The sequence below is a fragment of the Myotis nattereri genome (genome assembly GCF_964212035.1).
Source record: "Myotis nattereri genome assembly, chromosome: 20".
In the NCBI taxonomy this organism is placed as follows: domain Eukaryota; kingdom Metazoa; phylum Chordata; class Mammalia; order Chiroptera; family Vespertilionidae; genus Myotis; species Myotis nattereri.
In genome coordinates this window covers 11,620,988-11,646,434 of record NC_138096.1, presented here as the reverse complement: position 1 = coordinate 11,646,434, position 25,447 = coordinate 11,620,988, and the positions used below count along the sequence as shown (strand labels likewise).

At 44.8% G+C, this 25,447-nt stretch overlaps 3 protein-coding genes across 6 annotated transcripts in view; 1 reads left to right on the top strand and 2 right to left on the bottom strand.

Moving 5' to 3' along the window:
* The window catches only part of EXO1 (exonuclease 1), a gene marked incomplete at its 5' end in the record, with an annotated part of 31,515 nt that extends 14,011 nt beyond the window's left edge, over positions 1-17,504 (bottom strand). For both annotated transcript variants that reach the window (XM_081114484.1, XM_081114483.1), the window contains 8 exons: positions 3,710-3,935; positions 6,041-6,137; positions 7,121-7,308; positions 9,157-9,369; positions 10,228-10,365; positions 12,103-12,226; positions 15,419-15,538; positions 17,344-17,504. In XM_081114484.1, the coding sequence (XP_080970610.1) occupies positions 3,710-3,935; positions 6,041-6,137; positions 7,121-7,308; positions 9,157-9,369; positions 10,228-10,365; positions 12,103-12,226; positions 15,419-15,538; positions 17,344-17,504 (1,267 nt within the window). The remainder of the gene's footprint in view (positions 1-3,709; positions 3,936-6,040; positions 6,138-7,120; positions 7,309-9,156; positions 9,370-10,227; positions 10,366-12,102; positions 12,227-15,418; positions 15,539-17,343) is intronic.
* LOC308535544 (lamina-associated polypeptide 2, isoforms beta/delta/epsilon/gamma-like) overlaps positions 1-22,740 on the top strand; it is a 70,103-nt gene extending 47,363 nt beyond the window's left edge. The window contains exons 1-2 of one of the 3 annotated variants that reach the window (XR_013997276.1): positions 19,015-19,088; positions 22,345-22,444. The gene's annotated coding sequence lies outside the window, so the exon portion shown is untranslated. Of the gene's footprint in view, positions 1-7,765; positions 7,903-19,014; positions 19,089-22,344 lie in introns of those variants that run through there. The other 2 variants (XR_013997277.1, XM_081114482.1) reach the window with 2 other exon arrangements.
* Positions 22,741-22,846: 106 nt separating this feature from the next.
* The window catches only part of WDR64 (WD repeat domain 64), a gene marked incomplete at its 5' end in the record, with an annotated part of 61,230 nt that continues 58,629 nt past the window's right edge, over positions 22,847-25,447 (bottom strand). Inside the window, one exon of the mRNA XM_081114520.1 lies at positions 22,847-23,672. Coding sequence (XP_080970646.1) covers positions 23,589-23,672 — 84 coding nt within the window. The 3' untranslated portion in view covers positions 22,847-23,588. The remainder of the gene's footprint in view (positions 23,673-25,447) is intronic.

The window sequence follows — 25,447 nt, the reverse complement described above, 5'->3', positions numbered from 1 at the left end:
GTCTTAAATTAGTTCAATGAACTCTCAGTCTGAACAGCTTCCTCTCACAGGACTGAATGCCCATTACTCGAAAAAGTCAGTAAAATAGTTGAGGGCCCCAAAATACCAGAGACAAAAAGATGATACCTCCAATCCAATTTTTAAAAAGCTACAGATCAGCCAAAACCGGTTTGGCTCAGTGGATAGAGCGTCGGCCTGCGGACTCAAGGGTCCCAGGTTCGATTCCGGTCAGGGGCATGTACCTGGGTTGCGGGCACATCCCCAGGGGGTGTGCAGGAGGCAGCTGATCGATGTTTCTCTCTCAGTGATGTTTCTAACTCTCTCTCTCCCTTCCTCTCTGTAAGAAATCAATAAAATATATTTAAAAAAATAAAAAATAAAAAGCTATAGATCAGAGATTTTGACTCCTGGCATGAGCCTAAATTTGTTTATTATGAAGAGAATTATGAGCCCTTACAGAAAACAAATATTGTAGGAGCCCCAACAAGGCTTCCTTAAGAAGCCACGCCAGACTAACCTCGTTTTCTTTTTGGAATAAGCTTTAGACGAGCTACTCAGGCAATCCCACAGATTTAGCATATCCTGAGGAGGACACGCAGTGTCTCTCCCATTATCCCAGTAGACAGCAGCCAGCATCTACTGTGCATTATTACGTGGGGTCAGCAGCAGGCTGGTCAGCCCTGAAAAGCTACTGGCAGCCATCAGTCTGAAAGGAGGGTGTCTCTATATAGTGCTTTAGATTTCTGCACTGTCTCTGATTCAGGTGAACATTACATAAGCAAACACATTTTAACCAAAACTTTAAGACACAGGAAGCCATACTTCTCAAATTTCTAGCTGACAAAGATAATACCCATATGTTAGATAATACAGAGATTCAAAAATGAAAAAAGAAAAAAAAAAAGAAAAGACGAGTGGGCAGAACAATGGATTAAAATGAATTCAGAACACCTCAATAAGAATAATTTCACACCGAAACCGGTTTGGCTCAGTGGATAGAGCGTCGGCCTGCGGACTGAAGGGTCCCAGGTTCGATTCCGGTCAAGGGCATGTGCCTGGGTTGCGGGCACATCCCCAGTGGGAGATGTGCAGGAGGCAGCTGATCGATGTTTCTCTCTCATCGATGTTTCTAGCTCTCTATCTCTCCCCCTTCCTCTCTGTAAAAAATCAATAAAATGTATTTAAAAAAAAAAAGAATAATTTCACCTGCAGTTAGATGTAAATGTGTAACTGTACCTAGTTTAATAGGAACTGGCGGATTTTGATGATAAACTCAGTAAATGCCAGCAAAATGACAAGAATGCAAATGAAAGCTAACACTATCTTCGTCTGCAAAAACAAAATCCCCGTCTGGCTAAAGGACTGGAACAGTGCCGCAACTCTAAACCTCTGCTGTGCTGCGGTAAGCGGACCATGCTAGCGACCACGCACTGCGACAGTTGCACAGTGACGCCCCCCGGGGACAGATGCGGAACGTTCAGTTAGGGAAGAAATCCAGGAGGGTCACAGAGCTGTCTCTAACTATATGACCGGCTGTCACAGGAAAGAGGAGTGCGACTTACTCTATTGTTTTATTTTTGTGTCCGTGTGTACGCCCAGGGGATAAGATCCATTGATGAGATGTAGTTTAACAAAGCAGACTTAGTAAGGAATGAACACGTGTAGTTACTTGCTTATGTACCAGGTGCTTTTATACGTTATCTTACATAACATACAAAAAAGTTTGTGAAATAGTCAGTTTCATTCCCATAATAGAAGAGGAAACAAAGTTTGAGAGATATTATCATGAAAAATATTTAGGTTCATAAAGAATTTGGACATTTTGACCAAACATGTATAATCTATACCTAAATTTAAAAATTAGCCTTTGCTGGTCTGGCTCAGTGGATAGGGCGTTGGCCTGAAGACTGAAGGGTCCTGGGTTGATTCCAGTCAAGGGCACATGCCTGGGATGCAGGCTCGATCCCCAGTAGGGGGAGTCTAGGAGGCAGCGGATCAATGATTCTCTCTCATCGTTGATGTTTTTCTTTCTCTCTGCCTCTCCCTTCCTCTCTGAAATCAATAAAAATATATTTTAAAAAATAATAAAAAGTAAAAGCATGAACTATAAGTTTGCAAAGGTGTTTGCTTTGTTTTTGTGGTTAGTCTTTTATTCATTCATGTAGTAGATGCTTGAGGGAAAGAATAAATAGATTATAGTCATTCTTTCTACTTCTTAACATGTTCTATGGTGAAAAACAAAAACCAAAAACGTTTCCCAATACCTAGTTTTCCATTCTCAGCACTTCTGTCCAACACTGTACTGGGGTTCCAGCAGGCAAGAAAAAGAAAAAAAAGGCATCCAGACTGGAAAAGGAGAAGCAAGACTGTCTTTACTTATAGGGAATCTGATTGTTTATATGGAAAATCCTAGAGTCTACCAAAGTGAATTCAGCAGGGTTGCAAATTACACAAACCAATTATTACCTTTCTATATACTAGAATGACCAACTAGAAATCAAAATCAAAATATCATTTACAATAGCATAACAAATCTGAAATATGGGGATCAATTTTATAACGGATGTACAACCCCTGGGCAGTGAAAACTATAACGCACTGCTGAAGACTTACTTTAAATAAATGGATCAGAAAATTCAATATTCAGATGTCAGTTCTCCCCAAATTGAACTATAGGTTAAACTAATTCCCAGTCAACATCACAGCAAATATCTTAAAAAACAACAACATCCCTGGCTGGTTTGGCTCAGTGGATAGAGCATCAGCCTGCAGACTTAAGGGTCCTGGGTTCAATTCCAGCCAAGGGCACATGCCCAGGTTGTGGGCTTGATACACAGTAGGGGGCTTGCAGGAGGCAGCCAACCGATGATTCTTTCTCATCATTGATGCTTCCATCTCTCCTTCTCCCTTCCTCTCTGAAATCAATTTAAAAAATTAAACAAACAAAAAACAACAAACTGACAGTTGATTCTAAGATTTAAATGAAAAGGTGCAAAACAAAGAGTTAGCCAAAACAACTTTTCAAAAGAAGAACGAAGGGACTATACTACTTGATTCTGAAACTGACTGTAAAGTTACAGTGATCAAGACAGTGTGTCCGGCATAAAGATAGGGAGAGAGAGAGCAACGCTTCACACTAACATTCAGAGACTCACACACACGCCAACCGACGGCCACCAACTGTGCCCAGGCAATTCAGTGGGGAAGGATCATCTTTTTTTAAAAAAATATATTTTGTTTTTATTTATTTTTTTCATAGATTTTATTGATTTTTTTACAGAGAGGAGGGGAGAGGGATAGAGAGTTAGAAACATCGATGAGAGAGAAACATCGATCAGCTGCCTCCTACACCACCCCCCCACTGGGGATGTGCCTGCAACCAAGGCACATGCCCTCGACCGGAACCAAACCTGTGACCCTCCAGTCCGCAGGCTGACGCTCCATCCACTGAGCCAAACCGGCCAGGGCAAGGATCATCTTTTTAACAAATGGCCCTGGGACGACTGAACCGGCAAAAACGCAGCCTTGATCCTTACCTCATATCACATAAGAAAATCAATTAACAATGCATCATAGGCCTGAATATGAGTTAAAACTATAAAACTCCTAAAAGAAACAGGAGAAATCTTCGTGACCCTGGGTTTAGCAAAGATAGATTTCTTAAACATGACCACTGCTAACGAGCACTTCATAAAAGCGAAATACATACCGCCTCTTGGCCGTTTGACAATGGACAGCTTCCTCGGCAGGTTCAGCCCTTTGGTGCTGACCACCTGTTCCCTGCCCGCAGTGCTTGGGTTCGCCTTCAGTCTTGTAGCTCCTGGAACAGGGGCCAGCTCAGGTCTAGGGCAGTAGTTCCTATGCCAAATGCTATGAACACCAGACGGCTTTTGAGATGTACTGTCATCCCAACTACGACTTCTCAACAGGGCGGGCTAAAATAGTAAAAGCAAAAAGGTTTCCTGAAGAAAATAGTCAATTATTTCCCTCTGTAGCAACACAAATTATAAGCAAATAATTACCCTTAAAAAGAACAGCTTTTTAATGAATTATCTGTCCTCTAATTACATGTTCTACACTTTCTGTTACATGTACCTTGTATTCTTAGGTTCCTCTTCTAACAAGAGGCAAGTGATCTTATTAGCTCATCTTAAGAAAAAATAGCCCTAGCTGGTTTGGCTGAGTGGATAGAGCTTCAGCCTGCAGACTGAGGCTCCCAGGTTCAATTCTGGTCAAGGGCACATGCCTGGGTTTCAGGCTTGATCCCCAGTATGGGGCGTGCAGGAGGCAGCTGATCAATGATTCTCTCTCATCATTAATGTTTCTATCTCTCTCCCCCTCTCTGAAATCAATAAAAAATATATTAACAAAGGAAAAAATAAGCTTCCTAAGATAAATGGTGTAAGATATAAAGGCTGCAATGGAAGAAATGTAGAAAAAAGTTCTTTTAAAATTTGACATTAGTTTAATAACCACCTGGCAATTAAGCCTCTAAATAATCATTTACATACCTTTTACAAACCACCTGAAAGTTAAAGCCATAAAATTATGTCTTCAAAGTAATCAACTATCCCACCTCTAGCAATCGGTTGGGCCAAACAAAAACAATCTAATTTCCAAAACTCTTCGTTTCTATTAAACCCATGCTTGGAACTGACTTTCGTGGACGAGATGAAGAAACAGCTCCTTTGGTCTACACTGAGACTTCCATAACACTTTCTCCGAGAAAGGGCTTATTGCAGGCAGGACTGGTGTATTTACCACCGTTATTTGAGTGAATGTCAGTTACAGGATCTCTCATCCTCAGACCAGAACACCTGGGAACAAGCTGGCCTGCCTTCACTGCCCAGTCCTTCTGCCTCTTTGAGCTGTCTCGCTGGTTAATAAGTGCCTTCTTTCTCATAGTTTCCAGTCCAATCCAGGCCTTTTTACCCTTGCTCATTCTCATTTAATAATTCAGTCCTTTACTAAGCATTTATTAAGCACATAAAACATGCTTAGGCTAGCTGATGTTCTGGAGTACAAAGAAAAAAAAACATAATCCCTCCTTGTAAGGACTTTGCAATGAAAGCTCATAAAACCCTGCCTTTATGAAGATTACATTATTTTGGGCAGAATCAGAAAATAAACCAAATAAATTACATAGTAGTAAGTGGTAAAAAGGAAAAAAAAAAAAGAGAAATGTTATTAGATGAAGAAGAAGAGTTTGTTTTTGACTGTGGATCTATTTCAGTTTACAGGAAGTCATTTACGTAGAGATTATGTGGCTGGTACACAGACTAGAAATTGGGTTAGAATAAATATGAATGAAAAGAGAATAGAGTCTGAGTGAAAATATGAACAGAAAAGAGAGAATGGGGAGAGTGGACCAAAAGGGATAGACAGAATTGGGGAAAAGTAGAAGAAAACAGGGAAGGGCGACAGAACACAGCGGGGTGCTCATTAAACATTTGCTAAGTTGTGAATCAGGGGAAACCACGTTGTACCTGTAAGGGCAGTGTTTCTAGTTTTGGGTCTTCAGCAACATGACAGGGTGAACAGGGTGAGAGGAGAAAAGAGGCATCAAGTGCTTGGTGTATTCAAATGGAACGTTCAAGTCTACAGGTTTTTAATGGAAGGAAATTACCCGACATGCCTATGTTCTAAGAGACATAATTTCTTTAGCACCAAGCTGTTTCTGATCTATACTCTGCACAGTGCCCGGCTATAAAAATGCTTCAAAGCCGAAACCGGTTTGGCTCAATGGATAGAGCGTCGGCCTGCGGACTGAGGGGTCCCAGGTTTGATTCCGGTCAAGGGCATGTACCTGGGTTGCGGGCACATCCCCAGTAGGAGGTGTGCAGGACGCAGCTGATCGATGTTTCTCTCCCATCGATGTTTCTAATTCTCTATCTCTCTCCCTTCCTCTCTGTAAAAAATCAATAAAATATATTTTTAAAAAAAAATGCTTCAAAGATGTTCACTAAATGGAGAGCTGCCTTCAGTCACAGTTCTGAGACACAACTGATGTGCGTTTAGAAAGAAGCCATTAGAAGGTTACCGTAGCAGTGTCTGGATTGTAGTCATCAATCTGTTCAAAAGTATTTATATCTTTATTTCCAAGTGCTATTTGAAGAGCTATCGAATCATCAATATACCTAGGTTGGTAAGATTAAGGAAAAATGTTTTTATTAACAATGGAACAAAACCCACTATAATAAGAAAGAAAAGTGTGCCTGGCCAGCGTGGCCCAGTGGTTGAGCGTTGACCTATGAACCAGGAGGTGACGACATATGCCTGGGCTGTGGGTTTGATTCCCAGTGGGGGGTGTGCAGGAGGCAGCCAATCAATGATTCTCCCTCTCATCATTGATATTTCTCTTTCCATTTCTCCCCCTTCCTTTCTGAAATCAATAAAAATATAAATGGAAAGAAAGAAAAGTGTATTCCATTGTCACAGAAAATCCTCAGGTTTATAACGTCAATGGATGCTGACTTCCACACTCAGCACTCCCGCACTCCCAAACCACAAGCACATTGACGCATCTCTACTTGTCACTGCAGGAGCTGGCTCTCCTGCAGCAAAGCCCCGAGGCATCGCTTACTCCCTCTCGAGAAGATGGAGAGGAGTGCTGGCGGCCAGCTGAGTGGCTCAGGCTCGGCACTGCCCGAGTGAGTGGCCGGTGGCTGTGGGAAGGGCACCCTCATCGGGAGTCCTCGCACACCCACAACGCCTCTCCTAATACATCCAGCTTGCTGGCCACAAGTGTTTCTCTTAGGTGTCCCCTTTGTTTTTGTTGTTATTTTTTTAAAAGATCTATTTGGCTCCATTGGAGGATTCACAGATCAGGCAGCATTCCTAGTGCTGTAGAAAGGAGTTGTAAGTGTCACCTTTGGAATATGTTCCTATCAAGTCAAACTAAGTAATTAACAAGCTATCGCGAATGAGCCGCAGATTTACAAACAAAAAGTTGCTCTAAGTTTTCACCAGCATGCTAGTTAAAATGAACAAAACACAGATTTCATTATAGAAAAGAAAGCAAGAAACAGTTGGTAAGCTTTTCACTGAATGTCTCCCTAAAAATGCCACTAGGGACACACGGAGGGACTGAAAAATCCTACCACTGGTTCAGAAAGGATACCGCCCAGCATAGCTCAGCGCTGCAGGGTCTACGTCATCTCTGTAGTCATTCAGAGGGACGAGCTTCCTTCTGATGGGATCGAACACCAGCTGGTAAAGGAAGGTGTTGTTGGCCCGAATAAAGCCTTTGATGTAGTCCTCTGGGACTGTTATGTTCATCTTGAGGTAATGTCCAAGTTTCTTGATAACCTAACAACGGATGCAAAAATATTTACGCGTTATCCACAAGAATACAGAATGTATTAGCCCTGAGACCCATCTGCTTACATGAGAGGATGAGGAGAAATAGAAAAACCAATTGTTTTTATCTACATTAAAAACCTCTACCAGCAAACACAACCATGTCAGAGCACTTAAAATGCTGTGTTTCTATAACAGTATTTTCTTTGCATCTTCTCCTGTTAATCCAAATAATGAGAAATTCAGTTGCACATCAAGTTTACATTCCTAAGAACATATTCTTCACACTCAAAGTCCCTTTTATTCAGAAGGCAAAAAAACCAAAACATACACGACTCGAGAATTAAAAACCCCCAAGTATTCTTAGATCACATTTTGAAAGAGAAATTGGCATTCTAATCCCTACTAACAGTCAAGGATGATTAAAGCTTGACGTGGTTTTAAATAGTTTCTATCAAACTCACAGATGGAGAAGGGAAGACCCAGAGAACTGAAGGGATCCAGGAGGCCAGGGCCTGACCCTCCGTTCCCAGCTCTCCCAGCGTCTCCCTCCCCAGACACCACGATGCTGCACCAGCCTCGGCCCTGAGGACGCGCATTGACCTTTGGAAGGAAAAGGGGCTCTGCTCTGCAACCTGAGGGCTTTGGAGAACTACCCAGCGGGAGGAAGGGCCAGGACAGCAGAGGAATCCCAGAGCAGTGATGCGAGCAGAGATGTGACGTGAGGATTACAGGCAGCGTTTCCCAGAGGCTCCGTGATACCTCGGATAGCACAGCAGATCGCGGGAGGAAGAGACGAGAACCCGCTGCCTCCCGTTAAGCCACATCACAGAGATTTATGTACATCAATGTGCAATTCTCATCATTTCATTTGTTTTACAAGACATGGTTATTTTTCATAAAAACATACCAGCTATGTTAATATGTAATGAATTTATTATTAATTTTAAATGAAGTAATAAATAATTTCAACTTTTAATTTCTGATTTGGTAAATGTCAATAGCTATAACCTATATAAACCAAACTACCACCACCAAAAGCTTTTAGGAGTATAAAGGGGCCCAAGCCGGTTTGGCACAGTACATAGAGTGTCAGCCTAGGGACTGAAGGGTCTCAGGTTCGATTCCAGTCAAGGCACATGCCCAGGTTGTGGGCTCAATCCCCAGTAGGGGCCATGCAGGAGGCAGCCAATCAATGATTCTCTCTCATCATAGATGTTTGTCTCTTTCTCCCTTTCCCTTCCTCTCTGAAATAAAAAAATATATATATATATAAAAAAAAAAGAGTATAAAGGGATCCTGAGACCTAAAGATTGAGAACCATTACATTGAGTAATAGGACAGAGATAAAAAGATGGTACGTTTTGCCCTAGCCGATTTGGCTTAGTGGATAGAGCATCAGCCTGTGAACTGAAGGGTCCCAGGTTCGATTCGGATCAAGGGTACATGCCTGGGTTGCAAGCTCGATCCCCAGTGGGGGGCGTGCAGGAGGCAGCCAATCAATGATTCTCTCTCATCATTGATATCTCATCCCTTCTTCTCTGAAATCAATAAAAATACATTTTAAAATTTTTTTTACAAATATGGTATGTTTTAACATTATTCCTACCCTAGAATATTTTAAATAGCCCTTAAGTCTCTATATTACTCATTTTAAAAACCACTAGTTTGTAATTGCTGAAAACATGGCTCATTATAGTTGCCAAAAGCAAAGTTCTAGTGTCTTAGTCATTTTATTTCAGTGACACATTATTGGCTACTAACATATAATATTTAAAATCCATATTCTTAGTGTTTTATCTATCATTTAAGAAACGCTTCAGAAGTCGAGTATGACCCTTGGTGAGTCCCCCTTACCTTTACAATGTCTGGGTTATTGGCTAGCCTCAGCACTTTGCAGGCCTTTGCTAACCCAATCCCGCGCAGTGATGAGAGATAGTCACAGCCCGAAAGGATGCACATGTACCGAAACTTCTCCTCTGTGAACACATCCCCAAGCTGTCTGCACATGCCCAGCCGAGCCTGGTCAATTTCCAGTCCATTTCCAAACTGGTCCATTTTTAAAATCACCTTTAAGAGGAAAGGAAACTGTTAATACCTATAAGGGCCATTTTTATTTTTTATTAATCAATTCACTGCAATATTTCTAAGAAACCTTTCTTGTTCTTCATCAGGGCAATGAGAGAGCCGAGACAGGTCGGCCAGTTAACTACTTTCAAATCTGTAGACAAATCAAGGTGAAGCATGGGCTAGGACTCTTGACACAAGGAATACCCTTTCTACAACTTTACTTCCTACCGCTATTACAGGTTGTCATGGTGATCAAATAGAAATTCATACAGAAAGCACTCCCCCCCTTACCTACCACTGTTACTTTTTAAAAAGTAAACCGTTTTATTTTTAAAGTAAGACATGTTCACTATAGAAAACTTGGAAAACAGAAATTCCAAAGGAATAAAATAGAAGTGGCCCTAAATCTCTCATCTATCGCTGTTACCCAGCGTAATCCTTTTGACATAGATCCTTCTAGTCATCTATGTATAGATGATAAGAATAACAAAAATGAGATCATCCTATATTTCTGTATCTTAACTTTCCTACATAATATATCATAAAAATTTCCATTAAACAGTTTATACACAATCCCATTATAAAAAAATTTACCTAATCTAATTGAAAAATATAAAGCAAATAATTATTAAAAAATAAGACTAAGTCTATATTCTACTAAAGAATTTGTACAAAACAACAAAATGCTCTAACCGTAAGTTTAGTCTGAAAAAGCACCCAGATTATACAAATATCAAGCAGCAAAACCCGTCTTTTCATTTTAAATATAACTATTAACACTGTAAGAATTTCAGGTATTAAATGAAATATTACAGGAGAGGAGAAACTTTAATTCCTTGGTTCACACTATTTTAGCACCTTTTTACAGCCGAAAGCGAGGAGATCAGAGTCCTCCGTGACGATGGCTTGTACAATGCCAGCTTTGTTCAGATAGGCCAGCTGTGCATCTGCTTCGTAAGGCGCCACGAGACAGTCGACCCCCTGAGCCCGAGCAGCCTGTGGGAGAGGGGCAGTCAATGTGCAGAACAGCGTCTGGAAAGAACTCAACAACTCCCTGTTTCAAATCCATTTTATCACCAGCTTCACCGTGCACGTGCTGATACTATTTTCAAAAATCATATCCTTGCCGGAGCCGGTTTGGCTCAGTGGATAGAGTGTCAGCCTGCAGACTGAAGGGTCCCAGGTTCAATTCCGGTCAAGGGCACATGCCGGGTCACAAGCTCAACCCCCAGTAGGGGGCGTGCAGGCAGCAGCCAATCAGTGATTCTCTCTCATCTTTGATGTTTCTGTCTCTCTCCCTCTCCCTTCCTCTCTGAAATCAATAAAAATATCTATAATAAAAGCACAATTAGACCAGACGTCCTTCTGGACATCCTTCCGGATGAAACGGGCTGCGAGGGAAGCCTGGGCCCTGGGTGCCAGAGGGAAGCCGGTGCTGGCAGCCGGGGGAAGGAAGGCCTACCCTCGCACGAATTTCATCGAGCCTCGAGTATACACATAAAAATCATATCCTTTCAAGTCTGCTTTTTCTACTTTTAGTCCTAGTATATAATGAACTGATCAAATAGCCACTGAGTCTTTTTTTTAAATCAACTTATAAATTTGGAGAAAAGAAACACTGCTTTACACGGGGAGGGAGCCAGTAACTGTAAGTCACAAAAGACAAGTTTCCATCTGAAGAATGGCTATGCTCCACCTGCAGACTCGATCCCCAGTAGGGGACGTGCAGGAGGCAGCAGATCCATGATTCTCTCTCATCAATGATGTTTCTCTCTCTCTCCCTCTTTCTTCCTCTCCGAGAGAGAAAAAAAAAAAAAAAAAAAGAATGGCTACGCTCCAAAAGTATCTGACATATTTAGAGCTCTAAATCTATTTTCCCCATGAAAATAACAGGCTCTCTTGTCAGACTACAAGAGTCTACCTAACATTGAATCTAATCACCATAGTTATAATCCCAGTTGTTTTCGAGCAGTTTGAACACAGGCCTGAAAAGGGGGAGGGAGGGCTGGGACTGTGGGCACGTGGACACTAATATTTGGTGATAAAAGACCGGTCTAAGCAGAGCAGATGGGGTAGCCTGGAAGTCTGCAGAGTTCCCGAGTCAGCGAGGCTGGTTCAGGGTCTCGGACAGGCGTCCAGGCGAAGGGTCAGTAAGTGGTGAAGCCTCAGTGCCAGTGGGGGTGGGACTGAGCCCCCAGCAGTGCACCCCTCCATCTCCGGGACATGCTGATGGAGGTCACCTAGGGTCTTATTTAAAAAGGGAGAGCTCAGCTTATCCCTCGGGCTTTCTCCCTTGGAAATGCTGAATTCTATCCAAGCAAACTGTTCCCTTCTTGCTGACATTAGCCCGCTCCAGGAGGTCAGGCCTACAATAATTCCCGTCCCTTCATCTCCTTGCTCTCCCATCAATAAACAACTTACAACCAGCTTCCATGAACGTCACTATTTGTTACTTAGGCATCATTTCTTTTTTTTAATCCTCACCCGAGGACATTTTTCCATTGGTTTTTAGGGAGAGCAGGAGAGAGAGGGAAAGACAGAGAGAAACATCCATGTGAGAGAAACACATTGACTGGTTGCCTCCTGCACGAGCCCCGACCAGGGCCCGGGCTGGGGAGGAGCCTGCAACCGAGGTACGTGCCCTCGGAAGGAATCGAACCCGGGATCCTTCGGTCCGCAGGCTCTCTCCACTGAGCCACACCGGCGAGGGCGCGTTATTCCTTGTTTGCTTACTTTAATGACGTTGTGGGCCATTGCATGTGTGATGTTGACACAGCGGGTGAAGCATTCTCTGGCCTCCGAGACCTTCCCCTCGCGAAGAAGCTGCTTGCCCTTAAGGAGGTTGGCTTGTCGTCGCCTGCAAGGAACAAGAAAACCCAGAGCTGGATCAAGAAACTATGATACAACTCAAATGCGAGGCATTTCCCTTGAATAGAAAAAAGCCTGGCTCATTTGAAAGTGCGCCCCTGGTCCTTGAGAGCATTAGCCCGCAGGCCCTGGGCTCCTAAGCAAAGAACAAGCCCTCTCTCTCTAGGGCGCACTCACAGGCCAGCTCAGTGGGCTCTGCCACAGCAACGCCTCTGTCAGAAGAAAGTGAACCAAGACGCTTAAGAAAATGCGAGTCAAGGCTTTCACACCATCAAACCAACTTCCACGCGCAAAGGGTGGAACTGTATCAGCACACAAGGAACTTGAGGAACGCTGCTTCTGTGAGCTTCCCTGTGAAATCTATTAGAGAACAAGCTTCAGAAAAACCAAAATAACATGATGAGAGGCAGGGACACAAGGATGGGTGATGACCACATAGTAAACTGTAGAATCAAAACTCAGTAAGGAGCCGAACCGGTTTGGCTCAGTGGATGGAGCATCAGCCTGCGGACTGAAGGGTCCCAGGTTCGATTCCGGTCAAGGGCATGTACCTTGGTTGCGGGCACATCCCCAGTGGGGGGGGGGGGCATGCAGAAGGCAGCTGATCGATGTTTCTCTCTCATCGATGTTTCTAACTCTCTATCCCTCTCCCTTCTTCTCTGTAAAAAAATCAATAAAATATATTAAACTTTAATTGCTTTCAGTAATCCCACTGGTGGTGGGAGTATTAGTCCTATTGAGTATATCCCCTGTTTTGCTTTCCATGGTTTGTTACCCAGAGTCAAGTGAAATATTAAATGGAAAATTCCAGAAATAAACAAAATTAGTAAGTTTTAAATTGTGTGCCATTCTCAGTGGCAGGATGAAATCTTGTGCCGTATCTACTTCACTCCATCTCATCCCATAGGCATCGTATCATCTCCATCACAAGAAGGGCGAGGCCCTGGCCGGTGTGGCTCAGAGGATAGATAGAGCGTCGGCCTGTGGCCTGAAGGGTCCCGGGTTCCATTCCAGTCCAGGGCACATGCCTGGGTTGCTGGCTTGGTCTCCAGTGGGGGTCGTGCAGGAGGCAGCTGATCCATGATTTTCTCTCTCAACATTGATGTTTCTATCTCTCTCTCCCTCTTCCTTCATCTCTGAAATCAATATATATTAAAAGAAAGAAAGAAGAACAAGGGTGAGTAGAATATAAGATATTTTGAGGGAGAAGAGACAGATCACATTTACATAACTTTTGTTATAGGTTATTATGGTTGTTGTATTTTATTAAATTACTGTTGTTAATCACTGTGCCTAATTTACAAGTTAAACTTTGTCATATGTCTTATGTGCAGGAAAACACAGCATGATAGGGCTTGGTTCTATCGGGGTGTCAGGCATCCACTGGGGGACTTGGCATGTGTACCCACTGAATAGGGGGGACGACTGGAATTATAAGACGCTCTAACTTTATCATCCCCTGTCCCCTTAGAACAAGGATTCTCAGTATGGGAGGAAGGAGATGCTGATGAAGCACAGAAGTTAAGTAAAAGCCTGTGCCCTGAATCTGAATGGGAAGTATCAGTCTGAACTAGTGAGGTTTTTTCATCAAGTCAATGCACACATACATGCCCCGGGTGGTGGGCTGGGCCCCAGTAGTGGGTGTGCAGGAGGCAGCCTACTGATGCTTCGCTCTCACATCAATGTCTCTCTCCCTCTCTCTCTCTCTCAAAATCAGAAAAAAAAATTTACAAAATGGATAGCTGGAAGGAGGCTTGACTTGGGGCGGTGAATACACAACACAATATACAGACGATGTATTATAGAACTGTACCCCTGAAACCCAAATAATTGTGTTAATCAATGTCACCTCAATAAAATCAATTTTAAAAATGGACACAACTAATAATTAAGAAATTCACTATCACAGTGAAATTTTAACATTCTTTTCTCAGTAACTGATGGATTAAGACACACATGAAAAACAAAAGAACCAGTAAAGAGACGGAAGATTTGAATCCTACAATAAGCCCGATTTACACTCAATAATTAGAGAACGCACAATCCTTTCCCGCACACGGAAGACTTAAGGAAATGTGTTCATGCCCTAGGCTATAAAAAAGCCTCAATAAATTAAACATTTAACGAAAAGCTGGCATTGGGTGCGCGGCCTCAGATGCCTGTGCTGGAGGGAAGCTGAGCCCGCAGGTGAGGTGACTTGTCCCAGGTCACACGGGTGAGGGAGCCGAGAGGCTGCGGGGCCTTCTGCCACCGCGGAGGCCGAGATTCCCACGAGCCGGGCGGCCAGGCCTTACCAGCTTCCTGGAGGCTCACAGGCTCACCTGCCTTCTTAGGGGCCAGCCCGCCTCCCCTGCTGGGACCGCTGCACGGGCACCACCGGATCCCGGTCTGGGAAGGCCGAGGGGGGTTCGGGAAGGGCCACAGGAGGAGGGCTCCCAAGCAGGTGCCCAGGCACCAGGCATCTTCAGTCCTCCCTGCCCGGGAGGGGCACCTCCCAGGCCCCGTACCAGCCCCCCGAATCTGAGCCGCAGCCCCCCCCAAACTGCTGCGTGAGCGGCTGCCCCAACTGCGTGTGGGTGGACATGCAGACGGGCTCCTGCCGCTCCACCCGGCTGGCGGGGGGCCGTGCTCCTGCACAGCGGACAGAACCTCAGGCCTCGCCGGGATGGAGATCCGGCTCCATCCCGCAGGAGGAGCAGAGGCCGAGCGGGCCCGGCCGACAGCTGACAGCTGACCCCACGGGGAGCCCCGAGCTCCTGCCCAGGCAGCACGCGGCCGCCTCTCTCTGGGCCCCTGCGTGGGGCTTGCGTCAGGTGGGAGTGGGAAGGGTTCTTTATTGACATCACCTGGAAATAAAGAAGCTCTCTGTGCAGCTGAGAAAAAAAACAACACAAAGAACCAAAGTAGTATTAGCCCGGCCAAGTGCTCAGTGGGTGAGCGTTGACCTATGAGCCAGGAGGTCAGGGTTTGATTCCCGGTCAGGGCACATCCCCAGTGTGGGGCGTGCAGGGGGCAGCTGATCGATGATTCCCTCTCATCATTTGATGTTTCTCTCTCTCCCTTCCTCTCTGAAATCAATAAAAACAGATAAAAACAAAAAACCAAACAACTAGTATTCTACAAACCATAGCATCAGACCTCAATACAATTACGTCAGAGATGAAAGAGAGACGCAACTTACTCTCTTCTGGACTTCTCCACTTCCTTTTTAGAAGGCAAAGTGCATCCATCAAACACAAGAATAGGCTTGATCCCATGAGACAGTAACATATTTACAAATTTCATGCAAAATCCTACATACCTATGAAAATAAAAGGCATTTAAGTGTTTGCATCTTGTAAGTAATACTTCTGCTCCTTTTAAAACCTGATAAAATGAATTATGAAAAGAGGTTTGTTTTTTGTTTTTTAGAGAAAATGTTTTCATAGGAAATGAACATTAATTTACATCTCCCATCATTTCATTAAAAAAGGGGATCTTTTGCTCTAGCCGGTTTGGCTCAGTGGATAGAACGTCGGACTGAAGGGTCCCAGGTTCGATTCCTGCCAAGGGCACATGCCTGGGTTGCGGGCTCGATTCCCAGTGGGGGGGTGTGCAGGAGGCAGCCGATTGATGATTCTCTCTCATCATTGATGTTTCTATCTCTCTCTCCCTCTGTGAAATCAATAAAGTAATATATTTAAAAAATAAAAATAAAAAAATTAAGAAAGGGATCTTTTAACTCAAAATAGAAATAAAAAGGCATAATCTTAAAAAGCAATCATTTAAATCAAACATATTCATCTTAATGAAAGACTCACTACGTTGTAAACTACTGACAACGACCCTTCGTTGGTCTTAAGAAGCAATGGAAAACCTGTATTCTTCAAGCACAGTTGCAGCTGCTTAAATGTAATGGTGGAAAAGAAACTGCTTTAAAACACGACCACAGCTCGGGAGTGGCAGGTGTGCCCAGACTGCTTCAGATCCCACAGCTGCAGGCTGCCTGGTCAAATTAACCCTAACAGCCTCAAACATTACCATGCAATAATGACTTTCCCCTCCTTCCCTCTAAGAAACAAGCAGGATTAACACATTTCACCTGGTGTCTATTGAGCTGAGGTAATACTAAGATCTGTGAGCCTTTCCTCTAGGACAGCGGTTCTCAACCTGTAGGGCGCGACCCCTTTCACAAGGGTCTCCTAAGGGTCGAATGACCCTTTCACAGGGGTCGCCTAAGACAATCGGAAAACACATATATAATTACATATTGTTTTTGTGATTAATCACTATGCTTTAATTATGTTCAATTTGTAACAATGAAAATACATCCTGCATATCAGATGTTTACATTAAGATTCATAACAGTAGCAAAATGACAGTGATGAAGTAGCAACGAAAATAATTTTATGGTTGGGGGTCACCACAACATGAGGAACTGTATTAAAGGGTCGCGGCATTAGGAAGGTTGAGAACCACTGCTCTAGGAGATAGGTTATATATTACAGAAAAGAAAATGTATGATTCGTGTCCAAATCCCTGCAGAAAATCTGTCCAAAAATTGTGCTTGTTTTTCTGATGTTTCTATCTAAAAATAAAGAGGACATCAGTCCTGCCTCAAATGAGGTCGCGGAGTTTATAACTGGACGTCAAGACGGCTCCAAGTGAAGGGAAAGCGAGCCACACGCCCTTGTCCTTTGAAGCGGACGCCTTGCTCCCGTAACAGGACTTAGTGTTGTCGGCCCCCGAGGAAGTAGGCGTCTGAAATCACTATGGATTCTCAGAACACTGTTTATCTCAGACAAAAAGTAATAGGAGACGATTTGGGGGTTTTGTCCATCAGCGTGCTGATGGTCTGGCTTCATCCAAGTAAAAACTAGGTCTCTGTCACAGAAGGAAGTCATTCCTGACTTGGCAATGTTCGAAAACACACTTTTGGATAGACCTGGCACTGAATAAAAAATAAGACATTTTTAATTTTTTTTTAAAAAGTGTCTTCATAGGAAATGAACGTTAATTTACATCTCCCATCATTTCATTTAAAAGGGGGATCTTTTAACTTAAAATAGAAAATGAGGCTCATTCTTCACTGGCAACAAGCTACAGAAACAGGAGGTCCAGACTTACTTATCGGTAGGTTCGCCTCTGGCTAGTTTTTCAGCACAAGCAATAGCACCTTTGTGAAGCCAGCAGTACGTATCCACGGCCACCACCTGCCCCTTGTACTTCCTCACGTGGATGGGCTCGGAGGCGTCTTTGATAAACTGCAGTAATCCTTGTATCCCCATCCTGCCAAGTGAACTACGTGACGTGAGAGGAGAGGGGGAAAACAGCAATATTTAAAGGCAAATATACATTTACCCAAACGTTTTAGGAAAATAAAAACAAAACAAGAAAAAGAGAGTCTGGAAACGAGTAAGGACCTGTTACTATTGAGATATTTGAGAATCAGTGTTCTCAAATATTTTAACTGGGCTCCTCCCTGTCAAACAATTTCCGTAGTCTAGAATTTTCTTTCCAAAGTGCTTTCCCACATGGGATCATGATGTGTGCTCCAAGCCCTTAACACAATACTAGACACATGGAAGTATGAGTCTCTCTTCTCTAAAAATGCATTGCTGCCCGGCCGGCATGGCTCAGTGGTTGAGGGTGGACCTATGAACCAGATGGTCATGGTTCGATTCCTGGTTAGGGCACATGCCTGGGATGCAGGCTTAATCCTTAGTGTGGTGTGTGTGTGTGTGTGTGTGTGTGTTTGCAAGAGGCAGCCAATGAATGATTCTTTCTCATCATTGATGCTTCACTCTCTCTCTCCCAAATCAATGAAAATATATTTTAAAAAAACAGCAGCAGTCCTGGCTGGTTTGGCTCAGTGGATAGAGTGTTGGCCTGAGGACGGAAGGGTCCAGGGTTCGATCCCCAGCAGGAGGCCTGCAGGAGGCAGCGGATCAATAATTCTCTCTCATCTTGATGTTTCTATCTCTGTCTTCTCCCCCTTCCTCTCTGAAGCCAATAAAATAATATTAAAAACAACAGCAACAACAGGAGTTGTGGAGGCAGCCACAGTTCCAGGATCTGCCCTTGACCCCTGGATTAGCGTTAAGGATCCAGTTCCATCTGCCCATTTGGTGAAGAGCAGCTGAAGCAGCTGATTAATGATTCTCTCTCATCATGGATGTTTCCCTCTCTCCCTCTCCCTTCCTCTCTGAAACCAATAAAAACATTTAAAAAAAAAAAAAAAAGAGGCACTGCTAAAACCGATAACATTGTTTTGCTATGGCATCACTCTCCCTCTATGCAGGCATTGTCAGAGGCAACGTGCAAATGAGCACGGGAGTGGAAACTCAAAACGGCTTGTAGGCAGGCAGGCGTTTCAACCAAAAAGTGTAATAAATGCTTCAGGACAAACGCTTTGACTTCCGACCCCTTCCACCCAGGCGGCACCCCCTGAGCCCTTTCTGTACAGAAACCGCGGAATCCCAGCTCCCCACGATGAGCGGAGGCAGCAGTGGGCACTGCGCAGGTGCGTGGCATTTCACACCGTGAATCTCTCCCCGCAAACACGGCGCTTGGGAGGAAGGGAAGGAAGCAGGCGCAGGGTCGGTCCGAAGGCAGCCTCACCCTGCGGATCCCGGACGGAAGCTCCGATGCCCGCTGCGCTAGTCCGGCGAGTCCCCAGATGCCAGCAGCTCGCAGAGGCTCAACTGCAATCGCCGCAGGCCATCCGGATGCGGCTGGCCCTCCAGCCACAGTCCCAGGATCACAATGAGTCTCCCTCCGACACCGATACCGTCCTCACAGAGCGCTTCCTTGCACCGGGAGGGAAACTGGCGCCGCCGACATTGCGTGGAACGTGGTTTCTTCTGAACTAGGTAAATGCCCTCGGATGCATGTTGTCTCCTCGGCCCAGGGGCAGTGACGGCGCGCCATCGGCCACCGGTCGCTCCCGGAGCCCCCCGGGGGCGCCCGAGGTGCCGTGGGAGCTGCACCCGCGCCTCTTGGCTCCTAGGTCGCCCGGAGGTGCAGGGGCGAGGCCCGCAGGCCCATCCCAGAAGGCGCGTGTTCCTTGGCCTGCGGAAAGGAAAAATGTACTTGTCACCATTTAACCAATGGACACGGGCACCAGGGGGTGAGGGCAAGAGTGGGGGTGGGGGTAGAGGGAAATGGGGGGATAAGGACACACGTGTAATACCTTAATCAATAAAGAAAAAAAAAAGCTGGGAGATCGCATGCGAAAACGGGACTGCGAGCTTTTGCACAAAGACGGGGGGGACTGGGGTCCGACCACCGGGGCCGGGCCCGGCAGGGAATGAATGGCCTGCAGGCCACGCGGACGGCCCCTCGGTTCACGAACTGCAGCCCCCGCCACGCCAAGCACGTTCCCTCGGGACCCCACACCCTCCCGGGCCACGAGCCACATCAGGCAGCGACCCCCCGCGCTCCCCGGGGCCCGGCTGCAGGGTCGAGGGGGGGAGCCACGCAAACCCAGAATCTCCAGCCCGGAACGTGGGGGCGCGCAGACCACCCCCGCCGCGGGGACCAGCAGGAACCTACCCAAAGCCTCTGCACGGCCCGCTCCGTTCGCTTCTCGGGCAGCCGGGCAGGGGCTCCGAAACCCGGCCCCAGCGCCGCTGACTCCCGGGGGTCCCGGCAATAGAGCGGGGCGCCGCCGCGCTGCACGGACCAACCTTTCAATTTGCGCGGGATGGCCCGCGGCCCGCCCAGCGGAAGTGACGTCACGCATCTCCGCGCCGCCGGAAGGGCGTTCTGCCCGGAAGCGACCGTGGTCCCGTTGCCCTGCGACTCCGGGTGCCGCTTCCCGCCGGAAGCCCATGCAGCCTGTGGAAGGGGCGGGAAGAGCTGAGCTGATTGGCCAACATGGAATGGCGCCAGGGCGTGGAGAATTGTTTCTCGCGCGGGGGCCGCTGGGAGTTGTAGTTCTCCCGCGACCGCAGCCTAGTTCAGAGCTGCTGAAGTTCTAACCGCCTCCGCGTGTCTTTGTTGTTTTTAAAACCTAAAAAAGGGCTCCAGGGAAACAGGAGTGCAGCATGAGCTCTGAGAGACTTTAGGAAGGGACAGAGGTGGCGCTTGATAAGCAATTTAACTAAGAAGGGACAAAGGTTCTCTCCTTACTGGCCTGGCTCCTCGAAGCCTTCTTCATTCTCAACTAGGCTGCAACCTTGGACTACATAGATCTGAAAACCCACAAACATAGTTTTGTTTTGGTTATTTTTACTGTATTTTTTTTATTGATTGCAGAAAGGAAGGGACAGAGAGAAACATCAATGATGAGAGAAAATCATTGATCAGCTGCCTCCTGCCCGCTCGCTCCACGATGGGGATGGAGCCCACACCTGGGCATGTGCCCTGATGGGGAATTGAACTAGCAGCCTCCTGGGTCATAGGTCCAAGATCAACCACTGAGCCACGCCCACCGGGCTGGGTCACACCTAATCTGACGAACCTGCCAATTGCTCCTCAGATAGGAATTCCAGTATAAATTCCTACATTTTTTCCTACATTTTTCCTACACTCTAACATGTAACAGTGAGACGTTATTGTTTCCATGTGCATTTCTCTGATTGCTAACGACTGCGAGTATGGAGTATAGCTTTCTAGGTTTCCTGTTGTATATATAACCTAATCATAACTTTCACCCATTTTTGTATGTTTCCTGTTTTTTTTCTTGTAGGTTTTCAAATCTCTTGGGCACTTTGCTCTATTTTTATGCCCTGTGTGTGAGAAGTGTTGTCTCTAATTAATTTACTTGTGCTTATGATGCATTTTTAAGTTTTAAATTTAGTAGGTAGTCAATTATCCTAATATTATCTGATTTCATCGAAAACAATTATGATATCTGGCAAAATAACTGGTGTCTTTGTTTTCTTCTGCATTAGTAATCTCTCTGCTTTCCCCAAATACATTCTTCCCAGAATGTCAGCCAGTTGTTCAAAAACTGTGTTGTCTCTTTTGATCCACTAGAGGGCAACACTTGCTTGAAAGAAACTGCTGTCCCTTCCCATATACTGCAGCGGTTCTCAACCTGTGGGTCGCGACCCCTTTGGGGGTCGAACGATCCTTTCACAGGGGTCGCCTAAGACCATCGGAAAACACATATATAATTACGTATTGTTTTTGTGATTAATCACTATGCTTTAATTATGTTCAATTTGTAACAATGAAAATACATCCTGCATATCAGATATTTACATGACGATTCATAACAGTAGCAACATTACAGTTATGAAGTAGCAACGAAAATAATTTTATGGTTGGGGGTCACCACAACATGAGGAACTGTATTAAAGGGTCATGGCAGTAGGAAGGTTGAGAACCACTGCTATACAATAAATCATGCTCTTTTCTCTGAAAGAGAGGAAACTGGCTGAAATAAGCCTTACAGAAAATAACTAATTTCCACTTAAATAACTGGAAATCACATAGAGGAGTTTGGACAAAAGGTAAAAGCTATTTTTTTAAATATAACAAGTTATATAATAAGGATTCAAGGATATTTTTAAGTGAAAAAAAAGAAAAAGAAAAACCAGTTAAATTTATTTTATATGACTTAATTAACATCTCATTTATTACTGATCAAATTTAGATGCATTTTTATTTTTCACATGAGTCCCCATTGGTGAAATGAATCATTTGGTCCAAGTAACAAAATCAATGAGTTAAAAGAATTAGTAAGTGATAACCCCTAGGAAGTTCAGATAATCATTCAAGTTCTACTTATCTCGAGTCATTTCTAGACTAAATGAAAATTCCTTCTGACTTTACCTAAGAAACTCTGAACATTTTCTTCCACATGACAGTTCCCTGAAAAGACAAAGAACCCTTTGCCGTGCAAGTGCCCAAGTAGATGCCATCGCTGAGCCAGAAAGCAGGTTCTTACCAGACGCCCGAAGCTACTGGTGGTGTAGGCAGTTACACGGACAGGAAGGTGGGCCAGGTCAGAAGGACATCAGGGTGGAAAGCCATAGGTGCCTAGCAATGGACAATCCATGGTAGGGTGGGACTCGCCCCAGGGTGACTTTTTCCCCCTTGCATATCGCTCGTCTTGGGGTTTGGAGCCCCTGACCTTTCCTCCCGAGAGGTAACATCTAGTTCTCAACTGTATTTCAGCTCCAGGCCCAGATGAGCAACAAAACCCGCCACTGCTAAAGGCTGACGGTAGGACCAGCTGCATGGAGTAATGACCCCTGCCCTCGTGCCGCCAACCAATCAGTGGAGCTCACAACCCTGAAAGGACACCTGGGAAGCTGCTGAATGATCTCTTGAGACCTTCCCTGGGGCCCCCCTAAAATCTCCACCTTAAAGCCCTTAGGAAGGATGACACAGTGCCTCTCTCTCCCAGGAGCCAGTGCCTTTCCCTTCCCCTTCCCTCCCTGCCCTGGGCACGTCACCATCACCTCTCTCCCAAGCTCCAAGGGCCCTTCCTTTACCTCTACCACCTGTTTCCTAAGCCCATTGCTTCTAGGAATCTACCTCTGTGATTCACCCAATAAATGCTCTCTTACCAAAAAAAAAAAAAAAAAGCTAGAAGGTTGACTGGTACATTTTTCCTTTTAATAACAATTCTTTTGTATGCCACAGCAAAATAATTATCTCTTTTTCGTTTTTATTTCTATTGTTGAGAGTATTACAGATGTCCCCCCATTGCCCTCCTCCACCCGGATCCCCCCCCCCACCCCAGGCCTTCCCAGCCCTATTGTCTGTGTTCACGGGCAGTGCAGATATGCATGTAAATTCTTTGGTTAATCTTTCCAGCTTCCTCCTACCCCCTCCTCCTTGAGATTCCCCAGTCTGTTCTATGTTTCCATGCCCCTGGTTCTATTTTATTTATCAGTTTATTTTGTTCATTCGATTCGTTCATTTATTTTGATGTTTAGATTTGATTGTTGATGGATATGTATTTATTGCCATTTTATTGTTTATATTTCTGATCTTTTTTGTCTCTTAACGTGTACCGTTGGATAATTCTGGCCAGGAGTTAGGTTGAACAATGGGGAGGGTGGAAAGGTAATAACTAGGGCGATTTATGCCATTGATTTTACTTATGCGATTGATTTTCTCTGTTTCCTTTGTCATTTTGCCGACGGTACACAAGAAACACTGCCAGTTTCTTAAGTGCATTTCAATGGGTGAAAGATGTTGGCCGCCTGGCTGCTGGCAGCTTGCGTGGCGTTCAGAGCTGAGGCCACCTGCGCTCCATGAATGAGCTTCTCCAGGCGTCAGCGGGTCTGAGGATACAGAGAGGGTGACAGTGTCTGAGGGGCCCTCGCTTTCATCCTGAAATAAAGCCCGACCTCTCCTTCAGGCCGTGCTTTCGTGCAGCTCGGCCCTGGCAGCCAGCTCTCATTTTTCCCTTATTTGGGGATGACTGGGAAGAAGAAAGGCGACAGGTTGATCTGTGGGACTAAATTCCTCTTCAGACTTTTCCTCCGCTGCAGCTGTGAAATAAAGGATATGTCAGTTAAGAGCTAGCCTTGCAAGACAAACATAATTTTCTAGAGTCAAGTTGCACCACTAATTAAAAAAAAAAATCTGTTTTTATTGATTTCAGAGGGTAAGGGAGAGGGAGAGAGAGAAACATCAATGATGAGAGAGAACCATTGATCGAATGCCTCCTGCACGTCCCCTGCTGGGGATCGAGCTCACAACACGGCCATGTGCCCTGACTGGGAATTGAACTGTGACCTCCTAGTTCGTAGGTCAATGCTCAACTATTTTGCAGAGATTATCATCCTCCTAGAAAGAAAGTCTATTTATTCACTTAACTATCCTGGGTGCCTCCAGGGCAAAATGTTTAAAAACAGAAGGGGGCGCTACCGAAGGGTGAAGGGGATGGGTGGAAGAGCAGACGCTTTAGAAATAGTTGACTGGGCAGTTATTCATTCTGTCACTCAACTGCCCAAACTGTAAAGGACTGGTTAAAACGAAACAGAGCAAAGCAGCTTGCTAAGGCGGAGACACAGCAGAGAGATACTGTATAATAAATATTCCCAGCGTCCAGTGACTTACAGGAAAATAAAATCCAGTGATGATCCCACAAATGAGAAAGGAAAGTTCGTTTTGGTTGGAATTGGGTGTGTTTGGAAGTTATACATATAAAATGTTGGACTCATTAAAAAATCACATCAAGAAGTGTCTAATATTGTCAATCATGTTCAGCCAATATTTAAAGCAAACATCAATTTGATTGTATGGTCCACGATGGGGAAGAAGAGAGAGAGAAGACAGAAGAGCAGATGTAGAGAGTTCCAAGGTAAAGAAAAAGACTGACGGGGCCCCAAGGTCAACATTTAACTACCTGTGGCCTGGGCTTCGATACGCATGGGTCACGTGACTGCTCCTCCTTCCCCCTAAGACCAGGTGGGAGACTTTGTTCCCCAGATCAATCTGCTAACGGCTGAGGCAGCTTCCTAAGCTTCACTGATCTTTCTTTTTTTAGTTTCCTACATATTTAATACCAGATGAGGTAAAGCAATGCACATATGGGGCATAAAATAAACCAATTATAAAACTCTAACACTCTTTTCATTTTCCTGTTAGTTTTGGATTATTTATACCACTGTGTTTTTTATCCATCACTTAACAAATTAAAAGGAACTGATATAGCCCTAGCCAGTTGGCTCAGTGGATAAGCGTCGGCCTGCAGACTGAAGGGTCCCAGGTTCCATTCTGGTCAAGGGCACGTGCCCGGGTTGTGGGCTCGATCCCCAGTAGGGGGCATGCAGGAGGCAGCTGATCAATGATTCTCTCTCATCATTGATGCTTCTATCTCTCCCTCCTTTCCTCTCTGAAATCAATAAAAATATACTAGTATTAAAAAAAAAAAAAGAAAGGCCCTAACCAGTTTGGCTCAGTGGATAGAGCGTCGGCCTGCGGACTGAAGGGTCCAGGGTTCGGTTCCGGTCAAGGGCATGTACCTTGGTTGCGGGCACATCCCCAGTAGGAGGTGTGCAGGAGGCAGCTGATTGATGTTTCTCTCTCATTGATGTTTCTAACTCTCTATCCCTCTCCCTTCCTCTCTGTAAAAAAATCAGTAAAATATATATATTTTTAAAAAAGGTTGATTTGCCTTTGTTAAAAAAATAATTTTTTAATACATTTTTTATATATATATATATTTTATTGATTTTTTACAGAGAGGAAGGGAGAGAGATAGTCAGAAACATCGATGAGAGAGAAACATCAATCAGCTGCCTCCTGCACACCTCCTACT